Source organism: Lepisma saccharinum, chromosome 2 (genome assembly GCF_977018435.1).
Source record: "Lepisma saccharinum chromosome 2, izLepSacc3.1, whole genome shotgun sequence".
In the NCBI taxonomy this organism is placed as follows: domain Eukaryota; kingdom Metazoa; phylum Arthropoda; class Insecta; order Zygentoma; family Lepismatidae; genus Lepisma; species Lepisma saccharinum.
In genome coordinates, this window is record NC_139230.1 from 186,461,758 (window position 1) to 186,483,164 (window position 21,407).

General features: G+C 36.7%; 2 protein-coding genes across 6 annotated transcripts in view; one reads left to right on the forward strand and one right to left on the reverse strand.

Annotated features, from left to right (window-relative positions):
• LOC145980882 (dynein regulatory complex subunit 11) overlaps nucleotides 1-13,900 on the forward strand; it is a 39,052-nt gene extending 25,152 nt beyond the window's left edge. For 2 of the 3 annotated variants that reach the window (XM_083113967.1, XM_083113972.1), the window contains 7 exons: nucleotides 2,697-2,845; nucleotides 5,081-5,387; nucleotides 6,185-6,384; nucleotides 8,175-8,372; nucleotides 9,368-9,550; nucleotides 10,338-10,432; nucleotides 13,719-13,900. In XM_083113967.1, coding sequence (XP_082970093.1) covers nucleotides 2,697-2,845; nucleotides 5,081-5,387; nucleotides 6,185-6,384; nucleotides 8,175-8,372; nucleotides 9,368-9,550; nucleotides 10,338-10,432; nucleotides 13,719-13,860 — 1,274 coding nt within the window. In that variant the 3' untranslated portion in view covers nucleotides 13,861-13,900. Of the gene's footprint in view, nucleotides 1-2,696; nucleotides 2,846-5,080; nucleotides 5,388-6,184; nucleotides 6,385-8,174; nucleotides 8,373-9,367; nucleotides 9,551-10,337; nucleotides 10,433-13,718 lie in introns of those variants that run through there. The other variant, XM_083113980.1, reaches the window with a different exon arrangement.
• A 3,323-nt stretch (nucleotides 13,901-17,223) lies between these two features.
• Nucleotides 17,224-21,407, reverse strand: part of LOC145984231 (ankyrin repeat and BTB/POZ domain-containing protein 1-like) — a 60,316-nt gene continuing 56,132 nt past the window's right edge. For all 3 annotated transcript variants that reach the window (XM_083117804.1, XM_083117806.1, XM_083117805.1), the window contains one exon: nucleotides 17,224-21,358. In XM_083117804.1, coding sequence (XP_082973930.1) covers nucleotides 21,152-21,358 — 207 coding nt within the window. In that variant the 3' untranslated portion in view covers nucleotides 17,224-21,151. The remainder of the gene's footprint in view (nucleotides 21,359-21,407) is intronic.

Here is a 21,407-nt window from a genome sequence, read left to right on the forward strand (position 1 = left end):
CCAACCTGGATAACTGGGTTTCAGTAGGCATGTTTCAGCACAGGTAACGTGGCAGGAAAATAATTTTCTTTGAACGACAGTTGATGGCACTTACTTTCTGGAAAGTGTAGTGATGTGTTTGGATTTCCTTCCACGCCAAGCGATACAACGTTGCATTTTTTTTTTTTAGAAATAATTTTCTGATATTATTTGGTCTAGGAATTAATTTGTGTGGTTGTTACACACACATTGAAACTGTAGTTCAAACACAAAATACATAAATACCTTAAGAAAAATATTGTCCATCATGAGCCACCACTTTCGCCCATCTGTCAGGCAAGTTACGGATTCTGTGGCGAAAGAAGTCCTCATCCTTTGAAGCGATCCAGTCAGAGACCCATTTTTCGATATCTTCTGAAGAAGTGAACCGCTGTCCAATCAAATCGTTATTCATGCAATCGAACAAGTAGTAGTCCGAAGGAGCAACGTCTGGTGAATACGGCGGGTGGGGTAAAACTTCCCATCCGACATTTTCTAAATAGGTTTGGACTGGTTTTGTGACATATGGGCGAGCGTTATCATGTTGAAAAATAAGCTTATCATATCTGTTCTCCCATTTTGGTCGTTTCCTGGCCAGAGCTTGCTTCAAACGCATTAATTTTCGTCGATAATGTTCTCCATTAATAGTTTCACCCGGTTGCAGCAGCTCATAGTACACCACACCTTTCATATCCCACCATATGCACAGTGAATATCTCGTTTCGGTTGTGATGGACCTGGTTCACCTGGCTTCACCCAGGCCTTTTTTCGTTTCGGGTTCTCGTAATGGATCCACTTCTCATCGCCAGTAACAATGCGATGCAAAAACCCCTTTCTTTTCTGTCTTTGAAGCAGAAATTCGCAAATGGTTTTTCGTCTTTCAACGTCTCTGTCTTTCAATTCATGTGGATCCCAATGTGACATCTTTTGAATCATTCCCATGGCTTTGAGGTGTTTGGAAACTGTTGTTTGATCAATGCCTAATGCTTCTGCAAGTTCTTCCTGCGTTTGACACGAATCCTGATCGAGCAATGCTCTCAATTCTTCGTCTTCAAATTTTTTTGGCTGTCCAGGTCACTCTTGGTTTTCCAGGCCGAAATCACCACTTCTAAACCGTGCAAACCACTTCTGACACATTCGCTCAGCTAGCGCATGGTCACCATACACTTCCACCAAAATACGATGACTTTCGGTAGCACTTTTCTGCATGTTAAAGTAATGAAACAGAACACCCCGCAAAAACACTTTATCTGGCATGAAGTGTGCCATGTTCAGTTGACTACAAAATGCTGTTGTTGACGCGTCAATCAACTGCCCTATACTACGAACGATGCGCGCTGACAGGAGTTTTCAACGCATGTGTGGATACACGGAACTGTGGGACGATACGCTCATTACGCCATCTCTTGTCCAGGCGCACAAATTAATTCCTAGACCAAATATGTTATATCGAAAGCAATGTCACGTTGGAATATCACTGTACTGAAGACAATCGCCTGATATAGAAGCAAGAGACTAGTACGTTTTCATTCTCTCCTTAAATTTCGTTTACTAATTTTTATTATTTTTGATAAAGGACAAAAAAGAGACAAGATTGGTTTTACATTACAGCGTTACTGTTAGTTTTAGATGTCGTGTCCAGGGCTGGCAAATCTCCAATTATTCTTGTATTCACGGATCATTTAATGTTAGTTTGGGAAGAGTGATCCCTTACTTTTAGAGGAGGTTGAAGAGGCATGATCACATTTTTCAACATTGGGGAAGAGGGGGACGACGCCTACGATTGCCTCGCTCTTAGCTGCACTTAATATTTCTCACATATTTGAAACATCTGATCAATTGTCACTTATCTAAAAAAAAATACTGTAAAGTTGAGATGCATTGTTGGAAGAGAGCATCGTTTGGTGGGTTAATTTATTCATCACCCCTTGTCAGAAATGCATACATATAAAATGCAATAATAATAATTACACACACACACACACAAGCACGCATGCATGCCTTAGCTATTTTAAATTAGAATTGTACAAGTATCGATATCAGTGAGACTATTGGTATCGGTATTGGTTCAAGGTAGTATCGGCTCAGCCCTACATTTTACATTAGTAATACTATTTCTATTATTTCACGTTACTCTTATAACTTTTGGGTTAATCATGACAATGAAGATGCATGTTCAACAGATAAAATGCATGATGACCATCCATATCTTGACTAGATTCAATCCCCAGACCCCTGGCCTTGCAGTGCATTACACTTACTGCCATGGAGGTTGGCTGTTAATATAATAGTAATTGGAATATTCATGCTGAAACCATTCATAAAATATCTTCGAAAACTTGTATTATTTCCTCAATTGCATAACATTAAAAAGTGTTTAAGAAAGGTGAGTGAACTGGTCACAGTGATTGTATTGTCTATCAGAATCTTAATATTACTCACTTTACACTCGCATCTACTCACTGGCTGGTCAAAGTTTGCTTCTTGGCCCACAGTTTTGCTAACAGTAAACATTATGGCTGAACTAATTTCATGAAGTATTTATGGATGGAGAAAAAGAAAGAAAAAGTAGGATAAATTGCTATATTGTTATTTCTGCTTATTTTTTTTCAATTAATGCAGTTCTGTTTAGTTTATTTTGCACAAACTTAAATTCATGCACATGTTCTTCTTTTTAGAGGTTTGGAAGGAGAAAGATGAAACAAGGAACCCTCTACAAACACATTATATTGATATGATTAGAGATGAGAAACTTGCAGAGGTAGAAGCAGAATTTAGAAAAACTGTTGATGTTTTGATGAGAGCAGAGTTGGAAGTGTTGCAGAGTGTGAGTAACTAATCCATGTTTACACAATGATATATAACTCTGATAACTAACAACATATTTGGCATATTTATAGAATATGCATAATATACAAAATTTTCCAAGAGTTACGTTACGTGAGTTTTTTTAGTTTTTAAGTCCACTTTATGCACAGAAAGGCTAATCGGGACTGGACCTACAGTTTAAAGTGGAATCCAAACCACTATGTTCCTCCTTTGGGTATGCTAAGTTATATAATCAAGGCAAGTGTTGATGTCAGAATGGCACACAGTGCCATAGCAGTGTGTATAGCAAGGAATTGCACAAACAACAAAAAGCAAAGCAAGCAATGAATAAATCTTTATTGCACCCACCCAGCATCGAATAACATGGGTACCTGGGGGAAACCCTGGGGGATAAAGGTGGTCAGGGGCGTAATGCTGATCACATCACCCCCACTCATGACCGGATCAAGAAAGTGTGGGGCGTTACCCCCACACCACCTATACGCCTTCATGGCATGATGCTATGCACAGGGGAGCACTTTTCCTTTTTTTTTTTTTTTAGTATAATGATGCTCATTGCATAACAAATTTTGAATTGCTTGCTTCCTTGATTTGGTGTTTTAAGTCCACTTTATGCACAGTAAGGCTAATCGGGACTGGACCTACAATTTAAAGTGGAATCCGAACCACTATGTGCCTCCACCAGGTATCGAACCCGGGACCCCTTGATTACAAGGTGATGACGCTGCCACAGCGCCATCGGGGAGGCCTTAAATTCTGAATTGCATTGTGGTTACATGAAATGGAGACGACAACAGTTGTGAATGAAGATTGATATGGGATGTTGTCACCCCTAACAGCCATACTCACACCTCATATCAATGTGTCATGATTGTTATGAGGCCATTCAAGAGGGAGGAGGAGATACCAGGTTCCACTCCTCACAAAGAGAATTGTCAAGGTGTGGAATTGTCCTTGGTGCACCTGATGCAATTAACATTCCTAAGGTATAATGTGTGTGCTCTATGGGATTCTTATCTGGAAATTTTACTGGCCACATCCAATTTCGAGAAAAACTTCCACGAGGTATGCTCTGTGAGGATAACCATGAGCATGAACTTTGTGTGCACTGCACTTCACATAAGGTTCATCCCTGTATGTCTGAGCATGAAGGGTACTGTCATCAAGTATGTGCAGCTCCGCATGTTACAATGATGAAAGACAATTTTAATAAATCAGCTACTGGGGAACAGTATTGCAAGCAATCAAGTGATATTCACTCTGTGTCAGCCCTCAATTCCGTCAAGAATAATAAGAACTACACAGTCAAACTCAATACATATCTTGACTATCTACACATTGACTGCAAACATAGCAAACTTTCCCTTCAGCCACTTTCTTGTCAGCTGATAGTGAAGTTAGTGCCGGCCTGTGCACATGACCTACCTCACTCGGTCAGTTAAAGGTGAGGATGCTGATGTGTCTCACTCATACACAATATGAAAAGTTTCTATTTCTTGAAGTTTTTCCCTTGATAAATGTTCCCCTCAATACATATATAAATATATAAGTCATTATGTCATTGTCATTTTTAACATAATGTCTGCCCTCACCATTACACCACCACAAAACTGGTTCCTTGCCATGAAGCTCATGAATTGGTAACAGGTTCCTGTTCTCTCTGCTGTATTAAGTGAATCAGTTTTTTAATTAATTATGGCCTCATCCTAGCATCTGGCTTATCACCACTGATTTAGGGCCCAGTAGTGATGTTCTGGACTCCACTCTGCAGAGATGAGTGGAACACTTGGCAGAGAAACTTGTTTCTGTGAAGTGGCGGCTGCAAGGTCTGAAGACATCATAATTTTATTCCATGTAACTAATGCAATATCTAGCTCATGCTGAGGAGTTCTGATTCTTAGGCAACCTGGTACTAATCAATTTCAAACTTCTCCCTCGTCTTGAGAAATCGCCAAATCCTGGAGATGACACCTTGTTGCACATTGAGATAGGTGGAGACTCTGGTCTCTATCTGCCTTTCATGGTTGTTTACAAGAATACGTGTTGGAAAGAAGCATCTGTATGGGTATGTGTGCATGGTGGAACAATTTCAGTATTTTGGTAGATCTCCCACTGTGACGCTTTGTGTAAAGTCATCCCTGTTGACTTCAGTGAAATTCGTGCAGAAGTTTGTACTTTATTTATGCATGTGTAAAATGATTTTTGCTCACTAATAGTAATCATTTTTTTGTAGGCACTAGATAGGGACAGATCAAAGAAATCTAAAAAGGCAAAAAAGGCTGGAAAGAAAAGTAGAAAAGGTGGGAAAAAAGGCAAAAAGAAAAAGGATAAAGATCTGACTCCTGATCGAACTTTGGAATCTTTAGTCGAAGAACTTGTATCAAATGGCATTATTAGGAAATATCCAGAAGTGTATTTATCCTCATTTCATGGAGAATACTCCTATATGGGCTATTCACTTCGTCAAGATGGCAAAGATCCACTACCTTCTATGGGTGATATCCGAAGAGTTATTAATGAATATTGCATTCTTCCTTTAGGTAATGTTTACATGGTAGATCTATCGATTTAAAATATTAACACAAGCTTCTTAGGCTTACTGTAGCTGTTGTTCATTATCAGTTTTGTACTACTTGAAATGCACCTTCCTTATGCCTACTTTGCACTAGGCATAGCTTAATTTTTCTTATCTATCTTTTACTTCCAATATGGTAATAATAATCTTTAGGGCTGAGCCGATACCGATGCCGATGTAACACTATCGGCCGATGCCAGTGGTATCGGTATCAGAAAATATCAGTTTGAATTCACCTGCAGATACCAGCCGATACTTTCCCGGCATATTGGTCTTTCACGGGGTCCGCAAAAAACCCGTGTGACCCCTTTGCGGAGTCTAATTATCCTGAAAATTATGCATAATTCAAACATTATTTTTCATTTTCCACCAATTTTGCACGAAAAACTATATTTTGCGATTATATAATGTCTATTTCAATATTCTGATGTAATTCTTGAATATTCTAAAGCAAATTTCTTGGCAAATTGATGCATATAAGTAGAGAAGAATATTTACACACCAATATTGATCAATATTTTTGAACAAATTTTAATTATGACAATTTTCAAGTATCGGTATCGGTGGGAATCGGTAAGAGTATCGGCATCAGTATAGGTTCAAAGTGGTATTGGCTTAGCTCTAATAATCTTTCAATTTTTAACTGCAGAAATTGCTGCTTGTAAAACATGCTCATGTATTATATTTATTATTATTTAAATTGAGAATGTTGCATATCGAAAATATGTTGCTTAATTTGAATTTTGATTTTTATTCTTACAGGTTCTCCTGTGATACATCAAACTGCTCCTCTTGTGCGATCTTTATTAATTTGTGGTCCTCATTGGTGTGGAAAGGATATGCTAGTCCAAGCTGTTTGTTCAGAATTAGGAGCTGTCCTTTTTGATCTTTCACCTGCAAATATTGCAGGAAAGTATCCAGGAAAGTCCGGATTAACTATGCTAATTCATCTCGTTAACAAGGTAAGTGTGATATTTTAACTAAACCTTTGAAAAGCTGAGAAAAAATGAGAAACCAAATAGTTTCAGCAGTACAGAAAGCAGATGATTTCCTTATTTGTTTGGATAATAATAATTAATAAATATTTGCCTTCTTGCATCATTTATGTTGCTTATTTTGTACATCATTCTTGTGTTTTAACTTTTTCATTATGCAAATAACATGACTTGCAACAAATTCAATACAACAACAGTTGATTGATACAACAGTTTCAATAACAAAATTAGTTATTGGTAATTAATAGATTTAAAATTTTATAAATATCCATCATGTTGGATGTGCATGAAACTTACCTGAGGACAAATCAAATAAACTGCATATCCAAGATAAACGAGGTCTGTAAAAATGTAATGATATTGGCAACACTGTACGCTGTCTGGTAATTCTGCATGCTCACGGGTCAGTGGAAAGCCAGATAAACATCTCATAGACTGTTAGTACAATTAGCAGGTTGAGAGCAGCAATAAGTTATTGTTAAAGTAGGTTTTTGTGAAGCAGTTGTTTGTCATGTGTCACGGAAATGTAAGAGTGCAATTCCGAGCAATGATGTGCAATAGGGTTTTGTGTGAAGCGTAAAAAACAGTAAACACCATGCAAAATGAAAGTTTATATATGTTGGTGCCTGGTTGCATTTTCAATGATGAAACAAGATGACGTGCTACTTCAGTATAGTCAGATGATGGGAAAGATAGCAACAAGTGTTGAAGAAAAATGTGTTTTCACCAGTATTTAACTGCTGGATATTTATTTATTTATTTATTTCATCTTCGTTGGGTGGGATGGAAAATGTTGGAAATAAATGACTGTGATCGGAGGAGGAGGTGGGGTATATAGGTTGGAATGGTTACTAAGGGGCTAGGTTGAGTCCAGGGGCTATTGTTGGATGCATAACTAATATGTAGGATCTTTCCCAGCATTTCCAAAAGGATGTGCTGGTTGACAGATCTAGTTGGTGAATAATCTCTACTCAGAAACAGTCATTGTGTTGTGGCTGTTGGCGTGGGTGACAATGGTGAAACTGGAGTTTTTGGTGGATGAGTGGCAGTTCATTCTGAGGTTCAGGATTTGAGTTTTTGCCCAGGTAACAGCCACCTGGGTAAAAATCTGATAGATTAGAATGTATATCAGGTTTGAGGAGTGGCAAGTGCCTTTGGGTTAGGGGGTGAGTTTGTTCATGGCAATGTGAATATGAAGGGTGGAAGAAGTGATTACAATGTGGCAGGTCTTGCACCTCAGTTTGTTGCTTTTATAGGTGGGAGGGTGGGTGAAGTGAAGCAAATATTTTCAAGTAGAGTGGAACCTCGATTTTATGTTTTTCAGAGGATCAAGTTGAAGAAACTTAAAATGCAGGAAAATGTAAAATCGAGGAAAATTTAATAACATTTTGCTATGTTGGGACCATCAAGATTGAATGTATATTGTGGGAATATGTAAAATCCGGGAATGTACAATCGGGGTTCCACTGTATATACAAGTAATATAAGGGGAGAAATCATGGTGGTCCAATCCATAGGACATCTGACTGCAAGTGACACAGGTTCAACACCCAGGGTGAGTAATCTCAAGTGGGAAATTTTCCAACAGTGTCGGTGCATAAAGCAGCTCTGGAGCTCACCCATCCTTCAATGAATGGGTACTTGTGGGTAACATTGGAAGGGGGCATGAGGGAATAGGGTTTAATGCACAGGCGATAGCTTTACCTTATTAAAATTATGTAATACAGGGACTAATTTAACAATGCATACATTTGTAGGTTTCAAGGTTAGTGCAACCATCAATTATATACATGGATGGTGGTGAGAAGCCCTTTATAAAAAAGGTTCCAAAAACAGATAAAACAGACCCAAAGAGATTGAAAAAGGATCTTCCTAAACTTATTAAAGGAATTGGCCCAGAAGATCAAGTGATGCTCCTTGCAGTTTCCTCTACTCCATGGGAATGTGATCAGAAAGTAAGTAAAATATCATGGTTTCGCAAAGTAAACACGATTTAGGTATTGTTCATGTTTGAGGAATAAAAGATGTGGTTGATAGTAATTAGACATAAGCAATGTACTAACTCTTTTTGGGAAACTTACATGTAGAGGTTTCCTATACCTAATTAGGTATCGTGTAGGTAAAGTTCCATATTTCTGCATTGCTGTTTTTACAGATTATCCGATTAATTTCACAAAACCACAGCCTTCATTAACGGGATGCGGTGTCTAGGATGGAGATTGTAGCATACCCTAGATGCCACAACCTCTGTTAATGAAGGCTGTGGTTTTTTGAAGTTAATAAATCAACAAAAAACTGGAAAGTGGCAATATGAAACTTACCTACATAATAAGTAAAATATGTATATATCAGTCAAGTGGGCTGGTTAATATTGAGGAAAGCTGCAAGTTTTATTTTAAATTCTTATTGTCTCTCAAAATGGTGCTCTCTGCGAGCATGAGCCAACCTTCATGGTGGAATTATTAGCACAGTATGCTACCATGCCAGGTGTCTCGGGTTCGAATTTCAGCCTGGGCATGAGTGTTCTTTGTGAGTGCCCCTTCATCAATTTGATCATATCACTCATCTTCATCATTACAATTAGCCAAAATTGGCAGAAAAATGACGTAAATCACTCACTCTGTGTTTTGAAGAGTTAGCTTAATTCATTACAATGTCAAGGGTCCCAGATTCAATTCATGAAAAATATATATGCGTGTTTATTTCATCAGTTCATCAGTGATCTGCATTCATTGTAATTAACCAAATTACATCTTCTGCTGTAATTAACCTGAAAGAGGTAGAAAATCTGTGTTAAATAACAAAAGTTGCAAAGACAGTTGTAACTGTAAGGCACACTATATACAACAGGCATGTTTTTTATATTTAATTAGAAATTGCGATAGTCTGTACCACATATGTAATTTCTTCTTGAATCAATTATTTTATACTTTTCTTGTTTTACTTTCAGAGTTTGTTTCAGACTTATAATAAATTTGTTTTGATTCCTCGACCAGATTATGGTTCTATGTCTATGCTTTGGAAGGATCTGCTCTTTCAGTATGATGCTGTGAGCCCATACTTTGATACATCTGTTATGACAAAGTTATCTGATGGATACACAATAGGAACAATAATGGATCTTATGAAGCAAGTAAGTTATGATTTGCTTATATCTTTTTTTTGTCAAATATTACATGAAATGCTATTTGTTGTTATGCCACATATATGTTTGTTATGTTATGCCACATCAACTTCTTTCCCTCAAATCTTGGCTCCATAAGTGAGGAGCAAGGCGAGTGCTTTAAGACCATGAACCATTGATATCAAGGTAGCTGGAACACAAACATGACAGTTATCTATTGTTGGTAATTGCATAACTACTGGCATATGGTTGAAGCTTGTGCAAATAGATAACCGTGAACTGTGAAAAATTGAGACATGAAACAAAATTTTTGTTTGCATATCTGGAATCAGTGGCCTCAAATTGTGCAAAATCAATTCAAACATCTCAGCCAGAAGAACATTCTTTTCACATGTAGGCCATTATTACATATCGAAAATCCTTCTGGTCTTCCCAATGGCATTGCAATAACTGATTCATCTGTATTCAAGTGGTTCTGGGTTCAATCCCTGGGGGAGGCACATTGAACAGTTGTTTAGATCCCACTTTAAACTGTAGGCCCACTCCTCATTAGCCTATTTGAGCATAAAGTGGATTTAAAACAAACTCTCTTTTGAAAATCCAACCATCTCTTTTTGACCATAGAAGAACACAGTCAAAGTACATGAAATATTGAAGTGCTCATGTTGAAATTTGTCTAGACAAGAACAAATCATTAAATTCCCATTTGTCACAAATTATATCTTTTATGTTGTTTAGTGCTATTTGTTCTTACTCTTAGTTACTTATGTGCTTTAATTAATTACATGTTTTGCAGTTAATGACATGCAAGAGAGTCTTAAAGCTTCGAGTACAACCATTGACACACTGGGAATTAATACATGCCTTATCCCAATATGAACCTGTATACAAGTAAGATCATAAACTAAATCATTAGTTGTATTTAATAATCTACAAGGGTCGTTCAAGGTTGACCGAGACTTCTATTCTACAGAGCAATGGAAAGTCTGACAAGCACCAAACTATGTCAGTTTTTCAAAGTATTCCCCATGTGAATCCAGGCACTACTACCATCATTGTGGAGGTTTCCTGATTTCTTGGGCTTGGAAAGAACTGGCCTGCTGTCGTAGCCACTGCAGGACATTTTTCTTCAGTGCATCTGTTTTCAATTTCTTTCTTCTCAGATGCTCTTTAGGAGAGCTAAACAAATGCCAATCACTGGGGGCTAAGTTTGGACTGGAAAGGCATGGGGAAAAAAAACATCCAGTGCATTTATGTGAGAGTTGTTGCTGTTAAATGGGCTGTGTGGGCAGTGTCATGGTGAAGAAGAAAATTTTCCAGACAACATTCCAGTCCATCTATTGTGAATGCCATTTCATATGGCAGCCTATGTCAATGTGCGTAATACTAGACATTAATTCTGACCCACTTCTCCCAAAAACATCCACATGAATAATACCTTGCATGTCCAGATGAATGAACATGTCAATGGGGTTCATTCATCACCAACCATCATTCTTCGCCAAACTGTTGACATCATTTGTACACTCTTGCCCATGGCACTGTGTGTTCCCCATACTGAGCTAGCAATCTTTCCAAAATCTCAGCTGGTTTCACATTCTCCTAACAAGAAATTTTGTTATGCACTGTTGTTCCACAGCTACCAACACACTACTTACCACCATGTTCACTGCAACTGCTACCCATTCACCATATATGTCATGCCAGGCACTGGATACTCATGAAGGATTATGTTACATCCTCTGCACGTTTTATTGTGCTACAGTTATTTGCTGATTTGTTATGCACAAAAGTCTCAGTCAACATTGAGCAACCATTGCATATATTTATATTTTTTTATTACAGAAGTAAAATATGATTTCTAGCAATTAATTTATATTAGGGATGGGCCAATATGAAATTTTGATTGATACTGATAACCGATATCCTACTGATCTGATATAAAATTCCAAATGGTCCTTGAAGAGCCTGAATGGTTCATTGACCTCCTTAATAAATATGTGTGTTTCAAGATGCAAAAGGAGTTGTGTATCTAGACATTTACTTTTTAAAAAATAGGTAATGGAGATTATCCATAAAAATGTTAACAAAGTGGCATAATTTTGCACTAAATTATAAGATATTTATAGATTGGTAAAATAATCGGTAATTTTACCGATACACCGATATGCCTATATCAGCGAATACCGATAGAATAACGATTAATCTGTACCATCCCTAATTTATATTAACTAGTAAATATATTTAAAATACTAATTTTCATTTTATTGCAATATCAAGATAAGCTTTTGTGTAATGTTTGGAAAAAACTAGTGATGTGAATTATATCAGCTGTCTTCTGAGGTGTGGGTCAAATTCAGTGATTAGAGGGAAAGTGGTCCTTTCACAATATTGTATTTCATGAAAGTGTGAACATGGCTCTATTATTTTATTGGGTGATTAGATCAACAGGATCTGACAACCCATCAGAATGCACCACATCAGTCAACATATAAACTGAAACAAGGAGCCAAGACCTAACCACTCTTTTCACATGTGGAATTATTTGAGAGAAATTGCATGCAAAAGATGTAACAGGTGTATTGAGTGGAGTAGTTGGTTCTTGCACTGGATTTATAGTAAAATCACAAGCCTGTTGTAGGTTCAGTCCCCACCCACCACTGGCAAACAGAAATTTGGTTACCTGAAGATGAGAGAAGAGGCACTCCTTCAAAACACAGTGTTAGAATAAGTATAGGTAAAAGCACTAGACAGTGGATAATGTTCAATTAACATTGCATGTTAAAACTATTGTGTTTGACAAAGCTCCAACCCTTCTCTTCACATGTGGATTAATTTGCTACAGATTGTGTGCAAAAGGTGTAGTACGTGCATGTTACTGGCTATATTTGGTAAAGAGATCCTAGTGTATGAAAGAGCATGTGAACAAGCCCAAGAATACCACCGATCATAACAAGAAAAGTTAAAAAGGTCAAGAATAATCTATTTCAGATCTTTGTAATGGTCTAGTAGCAGCAAATATCCCATCAAGAACACCCGACATCAAGGTTTTCGGAGAATTTCTCCAGAAGTATACAAAGAGAAAGATGCTTGATCAGTATGCTGTGGAAAAATTACATCGATTTTGGTGCCTTTTTTGCCTGTCTATTTAGAGAGTTATTAGAGCCTATTAGTTCTCATCTACATACTAATAACTAACTTGCTTGTAAATAATAGACCTTATTTTGTAAAACATTTTACAAAATTTGTGAAATAAACATTATGTTTCTGATAAGCTGTTGTTACTTTGTGAGCAAAGTATAAGCTTCCTTACAAGCATATAAGCATAGTACTTATAACACTTTAATTATGAATTCTGGTTTCTTATAGGAACAACTGGAAGAATATAGTATTGGAGATTGTAAGCCTTACACATATAATCATCAAATTATGCTCAAATAGTTATTGTACTAGTTCTAATTAGTTATAATAGTTTCATGGCACTAACAATTCACATGAAGTATCACCTGATACTTTAGGAGGGAAACATTTTTGAGGAATTATTGCCGAGACATTTCACGCTGTATGTACTTTACTTAACAGCTTTACTTATATTTGGGAAACGAGAGATGCAGCAGTAAATAAATACAGAGCCTTAGTACTCACTTTTTCCATGAAGCTGTTTTTCATAGTTCTATTAATTTTTTTGGCCATTGCTACCATCCTCGTTTGAACTTGTTGCACTATTGCTTGTTGTGCTTCATTGTTTTTAGTTCTTTGGCTGCTGCTAGGTTCGCTGTTGTCATCTGCTATTGCCTGGTGGTAACTGCTGCAGTAGGGAAATCCATGTGTGGTGTGCTTGTCTGCTATCGATGTTTAGCTCATATGGGAAGTGTATGATGGCACGAGTTTCCTATGGATGACAAGGATGCTTGTCACATCTAGCGGCAGCACAGCTCACCTAGTGGCAGCCAAAGAACTAAAAATAATAGAAGCACAACAAGCAATAGTGCAACAAGTTCAAACAAGAATGTAGCAGTGGCTACCGAAATTAATAGAACTATGAAAAACAGCTTCACGGAAAAGTGAACACTAAAATTCTCTGTATTTATTAGAAACTTTACATTGGGATATCTTTACTAACCTGTTGTTTCATGTTTTTATGAGTGGTCATGTTTATATCCTTCTTACATTACAGAGAGGAAGATGATGCATTTATTCAGTGGTATTTAAAGACTCCCCTGGGAAGGAAGAAAGCTAAAGCTTTAGAGCTAGAAGAAGAGAAACGACAACAGGCACAAGAGATGCAGGCAGAAGTGAAAAAATCAAAAGGAAAGTAAACACAAACAAGCATCAAGAAAATATATATCTTTCATTTTATAAAATATGTCATACTAAAATATGTTAATGATATTCTTAATATAAATTGTTTTATTCTTGTTCATGGATGTTTCTTTTCCCTTTAATCCCAACTTGATCAACAAACAAAAAAATATCCAGCCCAGTTAGGTTCACAGTTGAAACCGAAGTGCAAAATGGAGAATTGAAAGTTTGTTTGAAGTCCACTTTATGCTCAGATAAGCTTATTGGGACTAGTCCTGCAATTTCAAACTTGCGCCATGTGCTTCAACCTGGAATTGAACCTGGGACCCTTTGACTACAATGTTACAAGTGTTACCATTACATCATTGAGGAGGCCTTATGGAGAATTGAAGAGCCATACATAAACAAGAAAAGGCATACAATGGCATGGACAGAACAAAGGTTTGGAAGGCTCTAAGAGAGAAAGGAGTCGAGGAAGAGATGCTGTGTAGAGTGCAGAGCACACACAAGGCCATCCAGAGCTGTGTGAAGATGCCAGTGGGAAGAATGGAGTGGTTCAGTATAAGTAATGGACTAAAACAGGGAAGTGCTCTTTCCCCACTGCTCTTCATAATTACAATGGATGCAATTAATGAAGAGATGGGGAAGATGATAGGAGAGGAAGAGATGAAGGCCCTGTTGTTTGCTGATGACTTAGTAATATGGAGGAACAGGGAAGAAGAAGTACAGAGACAGCTTGATAGTTGGAATGAGGAAAACAGGAATGAAGAGCAGGAATGAAATTCAGTGCAGAAAAGAGTGAGGTGCTAATAACAACAAGAAACAGAGCCAGAAATGAACCAAGAATAAAGATGGACACGGAAGAGTTGAAGGTAATGGAGAGCTTCAAATATCTAGGAAGCATAATTGAGAGAAGTGGAAGAATAGATGAGGAGGTAAACAGAAGAGGACAAATGGGTGGTGGACAATATCAAAGCATTCAAAGATTAATATCGAACAGGGATGTACCTATGAAATGCAAGAAGGTAATATATAACACATACTATGTGCCAATAATAATTATGTATGGAGCAGAGACTTGGACAATGACAGAGAGAGACAAAAGAAAGAAGCAAGCAGTGAAGATGAAATTTTTAAGGAGTATATTGGGAAAGACTAGAAGGGATAGAATAAGGAATGAGGAGATCCAACAGACAGTGGGTGTGGTGAAGCTTCAGGACAGGATAGATCAGGCACAGATGAGATGGTTCGGACACATGAAGAGGATGGATGCAGAAAGACTACCAGTAAGAGCTTACCATGCACAAGGAGTGGGAATAAGGCCGAGGGGGAGACCAAGATGTTGGTGGAAAGAGCAGATAGAGGAGAGCGTTAGGAGAAGACAAGATTGGAACACTGTGGAAAGAGAGGAGTGGTGGAAGACCAGGAATAAATGGAGAGGCTTGACTTCTATGGCGACCCAGCCAGAGGCAGGAAACGGTGAAGGATGATGATGATGACAACCAATGTAAGAATTTAGTAGTTAACAAAAGGAAATTAGCTTAATGTGGATACTTAAAAACCTGATTTTCTTGAGTAGAATAAAAATAAAGAAAACGAGGGACTTTATTTTTGTTGACACATTAAAGATGTGAAATAAGAGATAAATCAGTTATTTTATATATTATTGACACTTTTCAACAATGTATATTACTGATGCATCAGTATCAGCTGATACCAGTGGTATTGGTATCATAAAGTATTGGTTTTTATTTACCAATACTTGCCAATACTTTTGTGACATTTTGGTATTTTACGGGGTCTGCAAAAATGCCACACAACACTTTCACGGAGTCTAATTATCCTGCAAATAATGCAAAATTCAAAATTGTGTGCAAAAAACTGGATTTTGTGATTACATAACATGTATTTTAATATTCTGATGTAATTCTTTAATATTTTAAATCCAAACTCTTGGTAAACTGCCATGACCCTTGATACCCCACAAATATTCGTAGTCTACATTACTGATGCACCAGCGAGATGAGCATCAACAATTTGGAATTCTCATATGTCCCCCATTCTACTGCACGGAACTGAATATTTGACGTGTAGTCCAGCTACTACTGTGCCAATGTGACTGGCAGGCAGGCACACACCTACACGTTCAAATGCCCATTATGCTGTGCATGACCAACAGGTGGTGCAGGCAAGCCCTCCAGCAGCATGTTCTATAATCATCGATGTTTCAGTTTCAATGTCCACCACCCGTATGTATATGTGTGCATGTGTGTGTGTGCACACATGCACTTTTGAAGTACTTGAAGGTCTGTGAAAAATCAAAGCACTGAAAGAAGATCAGAACACCAAGTACTGTACCAAAGTACTCTGACTTCATGTAATTTATTGTATTAAATACCACAGTAATAGAGATTAAAGAATCTTGATGGATGGATACAGTACATAATGTATGTTTCATTCTTCAACCTTCTGCAGTCTAACTATAGAATTGTTATGGAATATTGCTATTCCCCTTTTCTTATATCACACAAATTCTGAAGATTGCAAACTTTTGAAAGCTGTTACTCTTATCTTTGTTCCCTGAAAATGAGTGTGCACAGTTGCTGTCATAGTCATTAACCAAGAGAACTTCCATCATAAAGAAACTGTATTTTGAATAGAGCATTATTAATGCTAGGGGTAGAAAATACAGGGCATCCGTTCAGCATTGCACCTGAAAATCTTTATCTGAATTTTCATTTTTTTAAAAAAAATTGAGTTTGCTTATGAAAATTTCCAATACATTAAAAAAAAGAACAAGTAGGGTTTTTTGTTGTGTGTGTTTTCTTTCTGTATCATTAAATCAATAATAAACATGCCATTTTAAATGTAGGCACTGTTGCAAGCTGAATTTTAAAATCTGCAGCAATATGGTAGAGTCGACCATGTATTAGAAGATTACACAGTTATTCATACTGTAGAACCTTCTTTAGGAGGCCACTCCGGTGCAATAATTAATTACTTTTAATCCAGTCTTGTATTAATTCATAAATTAAATGTTTTAAGATCACCTTTCAAAATGTGTAGCTTTATTCTAGTTGGGTTCATAGCTTTCATAGCTCATATTTGCAAATGTATATAATGCTGGCTCCTGAATTATTTTAAGTTTTGTCTACTCCTGATGAAAACATATTCTAAGACTTAAATTTATCCTTACCTTTGACACATCCACACATCTTTCTTCTTTTAATGCAAACATACCTATGTAAACTATGTAAAGGTTGGATGAATGCAATTTCATCTAATATATCAAAAGTGAACAACATATCAATTCTTCACAATTTTGTTGCAAACTTACACTTGACGAGGAATATAAACAAGCTGCCAATTTTTTTTTATTTTTTATTTCATAACAATGTGCATGTACATCCAACAGCAGAAATTTTTAAATCATGGCGAACAAAAGTATATAATCATACATGCAAAAATATTAATGGAATAAAAACTATGAATGCCAAACTACAGGTCCTGTTCTAGATTACCTTATCTTGTCATTAAGTGGATTTAAACCAAATTGTTGATGATCAGGTAAAAGAAAAGTTAGAGCTTTTTCCAATAAAATTTCAATTAAACATCACCCAATTCCCCTTTCCTTCAGAAAAATATGAAAAAATAAATGTTAATGGCAACTATAATTCTGTGCTATATAGTTACATACATGCAAGATAAAAACAGTTTTTTCCAGAGCTGAAATATGAAAAATGTTAAGGAAATTTATTTGCCTCTTTGTTTTCTACACACTGCAAAAATTGCCCTGAATGGTACAGTCATGGACTCTTCTGAGTTGTAACATCCCCATTGAAAGTCAGCGATATCGTTACAAACCCAGAAGTGTCCGTGACTTTACAATAATACTTGTACAATTCACATGCTGTTAGTTTTTATTCCATTGAGCACCTCTATGTGACAGGTATCCAATTTTATGAAGAAATAAACAAAAATGCATGTTGTATCACAACAAATCAGAGGTATTATTATATGCAGTGAAACTTAGATACATTTTTCAAGGACCAATGGTTATGAATAGACCTCGGATTTTACATTTGTAACCTATTTTTTCCTTTACAGGTATGTAAGAAATAATAAGTTATGTCAGCGTTTCATTAAAAAATGCAACAACTGATGAAGTTTTATAGTGCCTAAAAAAACATATTTTGCTTGTTAGAACCTATTTAGGTTTAAGTGCCTAAATCAAGCCTTTTTTAGGTTTATATATATTTTTAAAGGTTTTACAGGATTTTTATGTGACACAAAGGCATTTGCTTAGTTTGGTCATGAAAAAAATTCAATGACGAACATGTCTGAAACGTACTCTCTCTCTCTGAAGGGTCCTCCAAGTCCATGGTGATTTTTCAAAGCAAAATGTATGGTGCCCCTGTTACCTGTACAATCCAAAGTGGTCCGATCTGTGTGGTCTTGCTCATTTCGCATCACTTCGGTGCTTTGTGGCATTGACGCCTTGCAAACTATCATTTCAGCATTGAAGTTTGCACCACTGACTATGTTTTTCTTGAAAGATTATTTTCAGCATATAAGATGATCCTCACAGACAAAATTGTGGAGTTTAACTGTGGATAACATGAAAAAAGATTGTTGCCTAACTATACGGCGAAGAGTGTATTTTAATATCAAATTTCCAAGTTCTGCCATCACCGTTGGGTTAGGCCACACACATTATGTTATGCAAGATAGTATGTATTTCAGGATATAGGTGTCCCAATGTCATTGCCGGTGACTATACCTAATCAGCATTTTCAGGAATTTTGAACTATTTTAAGTTTTTTTTAACATACTTCAGGATTTTTCGAGCCTAACTTAAGACTTTTAGGACCTATTTTAGAATTTTTAGAACCTGATTTAGGGTTTTTCGAACATATTTTAGGATTTTAAGAGCCTATTTTAGGAACCTAAAAGCACACTTTTTAAAACCTAAAAATCCGAGGTCTATTGATTGAATTAGTGTTTTAAGTCCACTTTATGCACAGTAAGGCTAATTGGGACTGGACCTACAGTTTAAAGTGGGATCTGAACCACCATGTGCCCCCAAATCTGATGTCTAGTTATGAACCTTATAATATTGGAAATTATTGCATTATATTTTATTGGGGCCAGGAAGGTTAAGAGCATAACACGTTAAAATGTAAAATTTGGGTTTCACATAACACACGCACGTGCGCATGCAAACACACACCCATGCACACAAATATATTTATATTTCTTATGCATTAAGTGTATGTAACAAGACTATTATGAACTACAATCAAAATACTGGTATTTATTTACCACATGGAATGAATAAAAATTGCAGAAAATGTCAAAAAGTAATCCAAGAATATTAACAATAATTATACTTCCATACAGTTTAATAAAAATAACAACATTTTACAAAGATATGTTGTAAATATATATTATGACAATCATTATATTATGCATGTGAATCACTGTCAAAATTATTTTGTGGAATGCTATCAAAATTCCTATGTCATTTCCATACATCTACACTGTAAATACAGGGTGTACACAAATGAATATCGGAGTTTTAAACTTGTATATTTTCTATGCTATACACATTACAAATATGAACCATATAACTCACTAAGTTTTCATAACCTACATTACAAGTGTTCAATGTGATATGGCACACATCCAGCCGGTAGTACATTTCTTGCCACATTAAACTTAGCAAGTCTGGGTCTGGTGTAATCGATTCTACCGCTGCAACAATCCTGCGTCTCAACTCAGGTAGGCTGGCAGGTAGCGGTGGTACATAAACACGATCTTTTACATAGCCCCACAGAAAAAAGTCACAGGGGGGTGAGGTCAGCGGACCTTGGAGGCCACTGAAGAAGATGCAAGTCGTCTGCACCATAGCGACAGATCCAACAATGGGGGAAAACTTCATTTAACCATTCCCGCACTACATTATGAAAGTGAGCGGGAGCACCGCCTTGTTGCCAAATGATGTGTTGTTTATCCTCCAGTTGCGGAAAGAGCCAATTTTGTACCATGTCTAAATATGAAATTCCAGTAACAGTTTCTTCCATAAAAAGAATGGCCCATATGCACAAAAGACATTAACTTTGGGTGAATCCTGTACATGCTGCAGAGTTTCCCGTGGATTCTGCGACCCCCAGATATGAACATTATGTGTGTTCACTTTTCCACTTAGACAAAATGTGAATTCATCGCTGAAAATCACACGACTAAGAAAATCATCATCTTCTTGATTAAGAATTTGTGTGCTGAAGTTCCTTTTGAGCCAAATGATCTGCAGGCTTTAGGGCCTCTAACAGTTGCAGACGGTACGGTCTCATTTGGAGTATTTTCCTTAACACTTTCCACACTGTGATTGTTGGCATTGCTAGTTCTTGACTCGCCCGCCACACAGATTTTCTAGGACTGCGAGTGAAAGCCGTTCTGATGCTTTCCACCTTCTCGTCTGATACATGCGGCTGTCCGGAACATTTACCTTTACACAAGCATCCTGTCGTCTTATACCACCTACGAATGTTGTTGTCAGACGGGGGTTCACTTCCAAATCTTCACCGATACACCCGTTGAACTGTAACAACTGAATTAGACCTCGCGAGTTCCAATACACAAAAAGACTTACGCTCGGGAGTCGCCATCTTTACGAATGGCTCCGCTAAGCGGCAGAGTTAGGAAACAAATTTTGTGCATGCATAGAATCGAAACTTGGTGAGTTACTCTTTCATTTCATATATGGTTCATATTTGTAATGTATATAGCATATAAAATATACAAGTTTAGAACTCCAATATTCATTTGTGTACACCTGGTACTTCTTATCATTGGCATTATTACTTTTAATTCAATTTCTGTGTCCATAATTTTTACTCTAAGGATTACACCCAAAGACTATCACATTTTAAAAAAGCAGCACCAGCAAAAGTACATCACATATTATGCATATAACTTTGTAAAGCACTACTCACTACTTTTCTTGTAAAATTAATCATCAAATGTGACAAGAAATAAATAAATTTTATGAAAACTCATGAGTTGTCAATGTGTTTCTTCCAGAAACAACATCATATCTTTGTAAATATGAAGTCAAAATTGAGCTGTAAAAAATATATGCATTTCATAGCATTAACATTTTGTACTAAGTTATTTATTTATGCATGAAAAACAATTAATGTTAAAGGAACTTGAAATATGCCATATGACATAAAAATAACAATTTTAAATTATAGAAAATGTTTGAACACTTGCAATTTTTTTTTCAAAATATCACTGGGAAAGACCTTATGCATCCAGGCCAAGTTCTTCCAACATTTGATCTATCACAGCAAGCTTCTCTTCTGCTTCACTCATCTCACTAAATGTCTGCACTACAGATGTAATATAGTACCGTATGTCATCAACAACAGTTATAGTGTCAGTTTCCTGCCGCTCTGTGACTTCTTTTGCATCTTCAACAATAAGACTTTTCAGGTCTTCATTGGATATCATCTACAAATGAAATATGACAATATATGTATAGTTTTTCTTTTTGTAAGTA